Raw genomic sequence first — 10,122 nt, 5'->3', positions numbered from 1 at the left:
ACAATTCCCAGAATCGTGGGTCAATACTTCCCAAACCCTGCCATTTTTCAAAGTCGGCCATGTTGGGTCTGTGTGCCAAGTTTGTTACGGTGATCCTTTTACAACTCACCGTAACAAACCAGAGAAGTCAGCCATAGCAGAGTATTATTATTATTATTATTATTATTATTATTATTATTATTATTATTTAAAGCATTTATATTTCGCCTGTAGTGAAATTGCTATTCTATGTTAAAGTTTTGGTGTATAGCTCTATGTTTACATATGTCAGATAGGGAAGAATAGGTACGGACAGGGTAGCAGCAGCAGAGATAGGATTCATTTGCATATGTGAAGCAGATTGGTCATATGCAGATTAGCGTAGGCCCAGGATTTGAAAAGGCTGCTCGGCCCAAAATGACAGTTGGAGGGAGAGAGCTGAACATTCCAAAGGGGTGGAGACAAGGTTCTGAAAGAGGCAGTTAGAGTGAGGAAGTTTGAAAATGACAGTTAGGAATCTGTGTGTAAAGAGGAGAGTTGGATTTTGAGTGCCTGTTAGAAATAAGCAGTTATGAAAATGTGTTAAAGACTTCTGATATAGAGAAGCAGTTAGTTAAATAGAGCTCGAGTTTTAAGGAACATAAAGAAGGCTAGTGTTGCTGGAGTCAGAATATAATTCAGCCAAGAGTGTGTAAAGCAAGTAACATGTTTGTGAATGTGAAACACTGAAAGTTTATTCAGAAAAGTAAACCAAGTAAATGATATTGACTGTAAGCCTCAAGATTGCAACAAAACACAAATGTAACCACAAGCGTTGGAGCCAGAAGTTATAAATAAACTGTGTTACTTCGTTATATACAAGAGTGTTGCCTGTGACATAAAGCACAAAGGTTTAACAGCACACAGAAAGTCCCAGCCAATATAAAAGAAGAAACTGAATCAGTATAAGGCAGCAAAGAGGTTTTTAAATAAGGAAATGGTCTCTCTCCTTCTCCACCACACCGCCCTTCTCACCCCAAAGGGGACTCAGGGCGGAGCACAACTTATAAACGGCAAACATTCAATGCCGAAACATATTAGACCATACACATACAAAAGCATTAAAATCACATATCTCGACGTTAAAATCCACTAGTTAAAACTGTCTTAACAACCATATCAAATTTGGTTGGCATACTAAGGGTTCCTATCGCTGCCTCATTGCACAGTCCCAAAGGCTCGGTCCCACAGCCATGTTTTTATCATGCTTCTAAAGGACAAGAAGGAGGGGGCTGACCTGATCTCATTAGGAAGGGAGTTCTATAGCCGAGGGGCAATTACTGAGAAGGCCCTGTCTCTCGTCTGCGACAAACGCGCCTGTGATAGTGGTGGGGCCGAGAGCAGGGCCTACCCAGAAGATTTTAATCTCCGCAGTGATTCATAGGGGGAGATGTGTTTGGACAGGTAAATTGGTCCAGGGCCGTTTAGGGCTTTATAGGCCAAAGCCAGCACTTTGAATTGTGCCCAGTAGCAAACTGGCAGCCAGTGGAGCTGGCGCAACAGAGGAGTTGTATGCTCCCTGTACGCCGCCCCAGTTATTAACCTGGCTGCCTCTCGCTGGACTGTTTGAAGCTTCCGAGCAGTCTTCAAAGGCAACCCCAGGTAGAGGGCGTTGCAGTAATCTAACCTAGATGTGACGAGAGCGTGGACCACAGTGGCCAAGTCTGACTTCCCAAGGTAGGGAAGTTTTAATTGTGCAAAAGCTGCCCTAGCCACCGCTGCAACCTGGGTTTCCAGGCTCAGCGAGGAGTCCAGGTAATCCTCAGAGGATTACCTGGGAAGGAATCCCACTGGAGCATTGCAGCACATCCAAATATCTGGGAGTCACTCTGGACAGTTCTCTGACCTACAAGAAGCACTGCCTGAATATCAAGCAAAACGTGGGCGCTAGAAAGCTGACTGGCACAACCTGGGGATCACATCCAGACACAGTGAAGACATCTGCCCTTGCACTATGCTACTCTGCTGCTGAGTATGCATGCCCAGTGTGGAACACATCTCACCACACTAAAACAGTTGATGTGGCTCTTAATGAGACATGCCGCATCATCACGGGGTGTCTGCGCCCTACACCACTGGAGAAATTATACTGTCTAGCCAATATTGCACCACCTGACATCCGCCGGGAAGTAGCAGCCAATAGTGAAAGGACCAAGACAGTGACATCTCCGGCCCATCCTCTGTTTGGGTATCAGCCAGCATGTCAACGACTTAAATCTAGAAATAGTTTTCTAAGATCTACAGAGACACTCGCTGGAACACCCCAGCAAGCGAGAGTCCAAAAGTGGCAGGCTCAAACCCAGAACCTCAACTAATGGCTAATACCAAATGAGAGACTCCCCCCTGGGCACACAGAAGACTGGGCGACTTGGAAGGCGCTGAACAGACTGCGCTCTGGCAACACGAGATGCAGAGCCAACCTCAAGAAATGGGGCCACAAAGTTGAATCTACGACATGCAAGTGTGGAGAAGAGCAAACCACTGACCACCTGCTGCAATGCAACCTGAGCCCCGCCACATGCACAATGTAGGACCTTCTTACAGCAACACCAGGGGCACTCCAAGTGGCCAGATAATGGTCACAGGACATTCAATCAACTACCAAGCTTGCAAACTTTTGTTTTGTTTGTTTGTTAAAAAATGCAATACAGCTGTTTGGTTTGCTCCTGATACAATAAATAAAGTATGTGTGGCAGAAGGACGCTTGTCCCATTTGACCTCCTTACCTCCAATTTCTCCATCTGAGACTCCTTCGTGGTGTAATTCAAGGTCAAGCGGCTAGCGTTTTCTCCTCCGAGTTTCCGGCGGTCGTTGGCATCTTCGCTCACGTTTCCCAGTTTCCTCCCCTTTGCCTCCAAAAGGTAACACAAGTGTTTCTTCCTGAGAAGCATCCAAAAGGAAAGGGAAAGAGAGAAAATTACCAGTTTGAATTATTGCGGATAGATTCTTGCTGGCAAATGTGGATGCGGCCTTTCATGTGCGCTTATCTGTAGATTTATGAGTTCACAGTTTATCACATATCCTGTTGCTTTATGCCTACAGAATGTTTATCTCTTATCTCACATCTGGAACCATGTCGGTACATATCTTTGGCAGGTACAATAAATATGTATCCAAAACTAGCTGTACCGCCATGTATTGCTGAGGCCAAACTTCCCTCCCTCTTTCTCTCCTCCTTTCTTTCTCTCCTTCCTTCCCTTTTTTTCTTTCATTCTCTCCTTCCTTCCTTCCATCCCTTTTTCCTTCCTTCCTTCCCTTTTTTCTTTTCTTCTCTTCTTCCTTCCTTCCTTCTCTTCTCTTCCTTCCCCCCTTTTCTTCCTCTCCCTCTTTCCTTCCTTCCTTCCTTCCTTCCTTCCTTCCTTCCTTCCTTCCCTTTTTTCTTTTCTTCTCTCCTTCCTTCTTCTTCCTTTCCTTCCCCCTTTTCTTTCCCTCCCCCTTTCCTTCCTTCCCTTTTTTCTTTCCTTCTCTCCTTCCTTCCTTCTCTTCTTCTTCCATTCCTTCCCCTTTTCTTTCCCTCCCTCCTTCCTTCCTTCCTTCCTTCCTTCCTTCCTTCCTTCCTTCCTTCCTTCCCTTTTTTCTTTTCTTCTCTCCTTCCTTCTCTTCTTCTTCCCTTCCTTCCCCTTTTCTTTCCCTCCCTCTTTCCAACCTTCTTTCCCTTTTTTCTTTTCTTCTCTCCTTCCTTCCTTCTCTTCTTCCCTTCCTTCCCCTCTTTTCTTTCCCTCCCTCTTTCCTTCCTTCCCTTTTTTCTTTTCTTCTCCCCTTCCTTCCTTCTCTTCTTCTTCTTCCCTTCCTTGCCCCTTTTCTTTCCCTCCCTCTTTCCCAAACTGCATCTGTGTTCATATTTGGGCATATTGAATATCCGTCCCAAGTTTGGCCCAGATCCATCATTGTCTGAATACTGGTGGGGTTGGGGAGGGGGGTTGATTTTGGCATTTGGGAGTTGTAGTTGCTGGAATTTATAGTTCACCTACAATGAAAGTGCATTCTGAACTCCACCAATGATGGAATTGAACCAAACTTGACACACAGAACTCCCTTGACCAACAGGAAATACTGGCAGGGCTTGGTGGGCATTGACCTTGAGTTTGGGAGTTGTAGTTCAGCTACATCCAGAGAGCACTGTGGACTCAAACAATGATGGATCTGGTCCAAACTTGGCATGATGACTTAATATGCCCAAATGTGAACACTGGTGGAGATTGGAAAAAACAGACCTTGACATTTGGGAGTTGTAGTTGCTGGGATTTATAGTTCACCTACATCCGGAGAGCACTGTGGACTGAAACAATGATGGATCTGGTCCAAACTTTGCACGATGACTTAATATGCCCAAATGTGAACACTGGTGGAGTTTGGGAAAGTCAGACCTTGATATTTGGGAGTTGTAGTTGCTGGGATTTATAGTTCACCTACAATCAAAGAGCACTCTGAACCCCACCAATGATAGAATTGGGCCAAACTTCCCACACTGAACCCCATGACCAACAGAAAATACTGCATATTCTGATGGCATTTGATATCCCCTTTGCGACCCCCCCCCCCCCCCCCAAGGCTCCCGACCCCCAGGTTGAGAAACACTGCCATAGAGACTCCATGCAACTGCAGAAGCTCTCTCATTGGAACCTTTGTATCCAGAGCAAGCTTACACTTCTACATATCTATTTACTTGCTGTCTCCAAGTAACGAAAGCAGGCGGCAATAGGGCACGTCAGAGGAGGCGATGTAGGCCAAGATGCCAAAGAGTCGCTCGGCCATCACCATGTCATTCTGTGTGACCTGCAGGAGAGGAATAACACAGGACCTGCATTGGGGTCAAGACTTGGACAAAGTGATAGGCTTTCAAGAAGATTTTGACAGCAGTCTATTTATTTATTTATTTGTTTGTTTAAAACATTTATATTCCACCCTTTTCACTCATGACGACTCATGACGGTGCACAGCATATACACGGCAAACATTCAATACCGGGGCACAGATTCACATACAATACATGAACATTAAAAAAATCAAAATATTAAAATACACCATTTAAAATTGTCCTAGCCATCTGCATCAAATCCAATTGGCCTGGCCATCTTTCCTATTGCTGTTTTATTGCCCTGTCCCGAAAGCTTGGTCCCACAGCCAAGTTTTTACCATCCTTCTAAAGGACAGGAGGGAGGGGGCCGACCTGATCTCACCAGGAAGGGAGTTCCATAGCCGGGGAGCAATCACCAAGTAGGCCCTGTCTCTCGTCCCTACCAATGGCGGGACGGAAAGCAGGGCCTCCCCGGAGGATCTTAATCTCCGTGATGTGTTCGGACAGGTAATTTGGGCCGGGGCCATTTAGGGCTTTATAGGCCAAAGCCAGCACTTTGAATTGTGCCTGCTCTTCCTTTTTCCTTCCATTTTCCCCAGCATCATTCTCTTCTCCAAGCTTTCCTGTCTTCTTTTTAGGCTCGTCTGGTGGGCACGAAGGAGAGAGTTTTTTCCTCTGTGGTTCCCTGACACTGGAACTCATTACCTGGAGAGATCAGGAAAGCCCCTACACTAGAAACATTTAAAAAGAACCTTAAAACCTGGCTCTTCCGCCACGCCTTTGGCGAGTAGGTGCACAACATCACACTATTGCTCCCCTCAATGCTTCTGTCACTGGAGTATACGCCCCCGAAATGGGAAGTTTAGTTTTACAACCTTGTGTGTCTCTATGAGCTCCCTGCAAATAACTTGCTCCTATTTTTATCTCATTAGAGTTTTTAAACATTTTATCCTGTACTTGTGGTCTGCCCACTGTGACTGCGATTATGTTTATTGTAATGTTGTTTTGTTACTTTATTCATATGTTTTTTAATGTAATTTTGATGATTTTGCTTGTTGTTTATGTTTTGGTTTTATTTTGCTGTAATATGTTGTCTGGGCTTGGCCCCATGTAAGCCGCTCCAAGTCCCCATTGGGGAGATAGTGGCGGGGTATAAATAAAGTTTATTTATTATTTAACTGCAACCCAGCTTTTGCGCTTTCTTCTTTCACCTGGGTTAGAAGGCTCCTCAGCTTTCGGCCATCAAAGTGGTAACATCTGCCAGCTGCGACCATACCTCGTGAAGTCTGACTTGACCACGGTGGTCACTAATGGTGTAACATTAGAAAAAGTTGACCATTTCGGCTCCCTTGGCAGCCACCTCTCCACCAAAGTCAACATCGACACCGAAATACAACACCGCCTGAGCTCTGCGAGTGCAGAATTCTTCCGAATGAAGCAGAGAGTGTTTGAGGACTGGGACATCCATAGGGATACCAAGGTGCTTGTTTATAAAGCTATTGTCCTCCCAACCCATGTGCCTGCGAAACATGGACTGTCTACAGACGTCACATGCAACTCTGGAACGATTCCATCAGCATTGCCTCTAGGAAATCCTGCAAATCTCTTGGGAAGACAGGCGGACAAATGTCAGCATGCTGGAAGAAGCAAAGACCACCAGCATTGAAGCGATGGTCCTCTGCCATCCACTCCACTGGACCAGCCACGTTGTCCGGATGCCTGACCACCATCTCCCAAAGCAGTTGCTCTATTTCGAACTCAAGAATGGAAAACGGAATGTTGGTGGACAAGAAAAGAGGTTGAAAGCACTTAAGACCTGGCTTCTTACTAGAGCATTTGACCCATGTTAATTTTAATATTTGTATGTATGTGTTTTATCCTGTATAATTTCTGCAATGTAAATTGCCTGGAGCATCTCGGATGGAGGGCGATTAATAAGTAATTAAAGATGATGATGATGATGATGATGATGATGAAAGATGGGCTCAAAGCCAACCTTAAAAACTCTGGCATAGACACTGAGAAGTGGGAAGCCCTGGCCCTTGAGCGCTCCAGCTGGAGGTCAGCTGTGACCAGCAGTGCTACAGAATTTGAAGAGGCACGAATGGAGGGTGAAAGAGAAACGTGCCAAGAGGAAGACGCATCAAGCCAACCCCAACCGGGACCGCCTTCCACCTGGAAACCAATGCCCTCACTGCGGGAGAAGTTGCAGATCAAGAATAGGGCTCCACAGCCACCTACAGACTCACAAAAATTCTGATTCTGGAAGACTATCCTACTCGGCCAATGAGGGATTGCCTAAGTAAGTAAGTAAGGTAACATCTGCATATCTAAGGTGGTTAATGTTCCTTCCAGCAATGTTAACCCCAGCCTTGGATTCGTCAAGACCCAGACATTGCATGTGTTCTGCATACAAGTTGAATAGGTTGGGTGAGAGGATACAACCCTGCCGTACGCCTTTCCCAATCTTGAACCAGTCTGTTGTTCCGTGATCTGTTCTTACTGTTGCTATTGGCTGTCATACCGATTCCTCAGGAGTCAGGCAAGGTGACTAGCAGTAAATTATCTTGGGTTTTTCGAACCTTTAAATTGCAGAGGTTCACTGAGAAATCGGAAAAGCATTTTCCTTGAATACGCTAGACTGTTCTCAAACATTGTCATAAAAACAATTTACATATAGCTAAGAAAATCCTGTCCATACTGAGATAACATGAGAAACGTCCTGGTGTGTTTTCCTTTATATTGCTGAAAGGGAAGTATTCCCTCTTCTTGTCATCCTCCCTCTGGGAGGTTTCAGGGAAGGTTATTCCTTCAGCTCCCTTGCCTTCTGCTCCACAATTAATATGTGCCAGAAAGGGAACGGAAGAGTTGATCTTGCAATTTATACTTCTCGACATATTCCGTTGTTATCTGACACTGTGATCCGTTTGCAACAAATTATGAATGAGGGTTTCCAATTTTAAGTAAATTTCAGGGCTTCATGTGTGGACAATATCATTTGAGTCCCCACGGGGAGAAGGGCGGAATATCAATAAAGTGTTATTATATTAGTGTAAAAGCACCAATGTATCAAAAGCAGAGAGCTAAATTCAATTCATTTAACGGTCCCACCATAGTATCATTGAGTTGGAAGAGACCTCATGAGCCATCCAGTCCAACCCTACTGTCCCAAAAAGCGGTGATCAGGCCCCTTGAGCCGAGGTTTTTCAGAGCTATTTTGCAGACAAAATCTCGCTACTTCACTGGGACCTCCCTGCCGCAATTGATACAGTGAGAGAACTTGAGACTCCGTGGCCACTTGCTGGGCCCGTCCTCGACCGGTTCATCCCGCTGGACACAGGGGCTGTCGATAGGCTCATAGCTGCAGCTAGACCGACCACTTGCTCCCACAATCCGTGTCCCTCTTGGTTGGTGAAATCCTGCTTGGAGGGATTACGTGACCCTCTGTTGAAGATCATAAACAGCTCCCTTGAGCAAGGAGTCTTTCCAGAGGGTTTAAAAGAGGCGGTGGTCTCTCCCCAGCTGAAGAAACCAGACTTAGATCCCTCGGTACCCTCCAGTTACCGCCCAGTTTTGAACCTCTCGTTCCTGGGCAAGGTGATTGAGAGGGCAGCAGCGGAGCAGTTGCAGCAATTCCTAGACAACACAGCCAGATTAGATCCCTTCCAGTCCGGCTTCCGTGCAGGGCATGGGACAGAGACTGTGCTGGTCTTCATCACGGATCGCCTTTGATGCCAGCTTGACCAGGGCGGGTCGGCGCTGCTTGTGTTATTGGATCTCACAGCAGCATTTGACACAGTCGACCACAATCTTTTGACCCACCGAGTCTTGCTGTTGCTGGAGTCAGGGGGAGAGCTTTAAATTGCCTGTCCTCCTTTCTTCACAACCGTGGACAGCGAGTGGAGAGGGGAGGCCTGGTCTCTGAGAGGTCCCCTCTAGTTTGTGGGGTTCCTCAGGGGGCCATTCTCTCCCCTCTGTTGTTTAACATCTATATGCGACCACTTGCTCAGCTGGTTCGAGGTTTTGGGCTTGAGTGTTACCAGTACGCTGATGACACTCAGCTGGTGCTGAAGATGGAAGGCCGACCGGACTCTGTACCTGATTGTTTTCATCAGTGCCTCGAGGCCGTTACTGGATGGCTGCGTGCCAGCAGGTTGAGGGTGAATCCAGCAAAGACGGAGATCAGGCATTGGGGACATCCAGCTGCCTACCCTGGATGGCGAGGCGCTACGCCCGTCATCATTGGTCAAGAGTCTGGGAGTCCTTTTGGACCCTCTGCTGACGATGGAGGCCCAGGTCTCCGCCGTTAGCAGAACCGCCTTCTTTCACCTGCGGCAGGCTAGACGGCTGGACCCCTCCCTGTCCAGGGACGACCTAGCTACAGTGATCCAGGCCACGGTCATCTCAAGACTGGACTACTGTAATGCCCTCTACATTGGCCTTCCTCTGTCGGTGATCCGGAAGCTCAAGTTGGTACAAAATGCAGCTGCTCGGCTTCTTGCAGGAATTCTGATGAGATGCCACATAACCCCAGTCTTACTACAGCTGCATTGGTTACCAATTGAGCACCGGATCACTTTCATAGTGATGGTACTCACCTTTAAGGCCTTGCATGGTCTGGGGCCAATGTATTACATACAGAGGTGATTCCCAGCCTTGGAATGCAACAATTTTAACTTTTTTACTTCCTGAGCTGATCAGCTCTTACTTTAGATCCACCTGATCCACAAAAAAGGATATAAGCAACACAAAAAAGAACATGCAGAACTCACGACAATTCTTTGGTGTCTGAAAAAAACCCTATGTGAGTAATTCACATCTTCTTAGATTACTCTACATTGTGAATTAATACATTTATTTGACAGGATCTGTTTACTTCTCAATTGCAATATCATCTTCTAAACCTGCCATGGGCAAACTTCAGCCCTCCCAAGTGTTTTGGACTTCAACTTCCACAATTCCTAACAGTTGTGGGAATTAAAGTCCAAAACACCTGGAGGGCTGAAGTTTGCCGAGGCCTAAACCAACTCAATATGCTGAATATGGCAACCCAGGCCTTGAAAACATCACCTTGACTTACCTCTATGCTATTTATCTTTTGCAGGTTGAAATGGCTCAGCCTGAAGAGGACGTAATACTTCCAGAGGGTGAAGGTGACGATGGGATTCCCCTCCGCGTCCACCGTCAGCTGCTCCAGGCGGCGAACATGGGCCAAGGCGTTGAATTGCTGCAACATGACCAAGTTGGTCTCCTTGAATTTCAAGTGCTGGGGGAAGAAGAAACCCGGGATGAATTAAAACACCCGG

At 46.3% G+C, this 10,122-nt stretch overlaps 1 protein-coding gene across 1 annotated transcript in view; it reads right to left on the bottom strand.

Annotated features, from left to right (window-relative positions):
* Positions 1-10,122, bottom strand: part of LRRC49 (leucine rich repeat containing 49) — an 80,067-nt gene that overhangs the window by 8,620 nt on the left and 61,325 nt on the right. The window contains exons 14-16 of the mRNA XM_067471250.1: positions 9,897-10,082; positions 4,685-4,794; positions 2,745-2,898 (exon numbers count right to left, since the gene is read on the bottom strand). Of these exons, the coding sequence (XP_067327351.1) occupies positions 2,745-2,898; positions 4,685-4,794; positions 9,897-10,082 (450 nt within the window). The remainder of the gene's footprint in view (positions 1-2,744; positions 2,899-4,684; positions 4,795-9,896; positions 10,083-10,122) is intronic.

This window comes from Anolis sagrei, chromosome 9, assembly GCF_037176765.1.
Source record: "Anolis sagrei isolate rAnoSag1 chromosome 9, rAnoSag1.mat, whole genome shotgun sequence".
Classification (NCBI taxonomy): domain Eukaryota; kingdom Metazoa; phylum Chordata; class Lepidosauria; order Squamata; family Dactyloidae; genus Anolis; species Anolis sagrei.
This window is presented reverse-complemented; position numbering and strand designations above follow the sequence as displayed.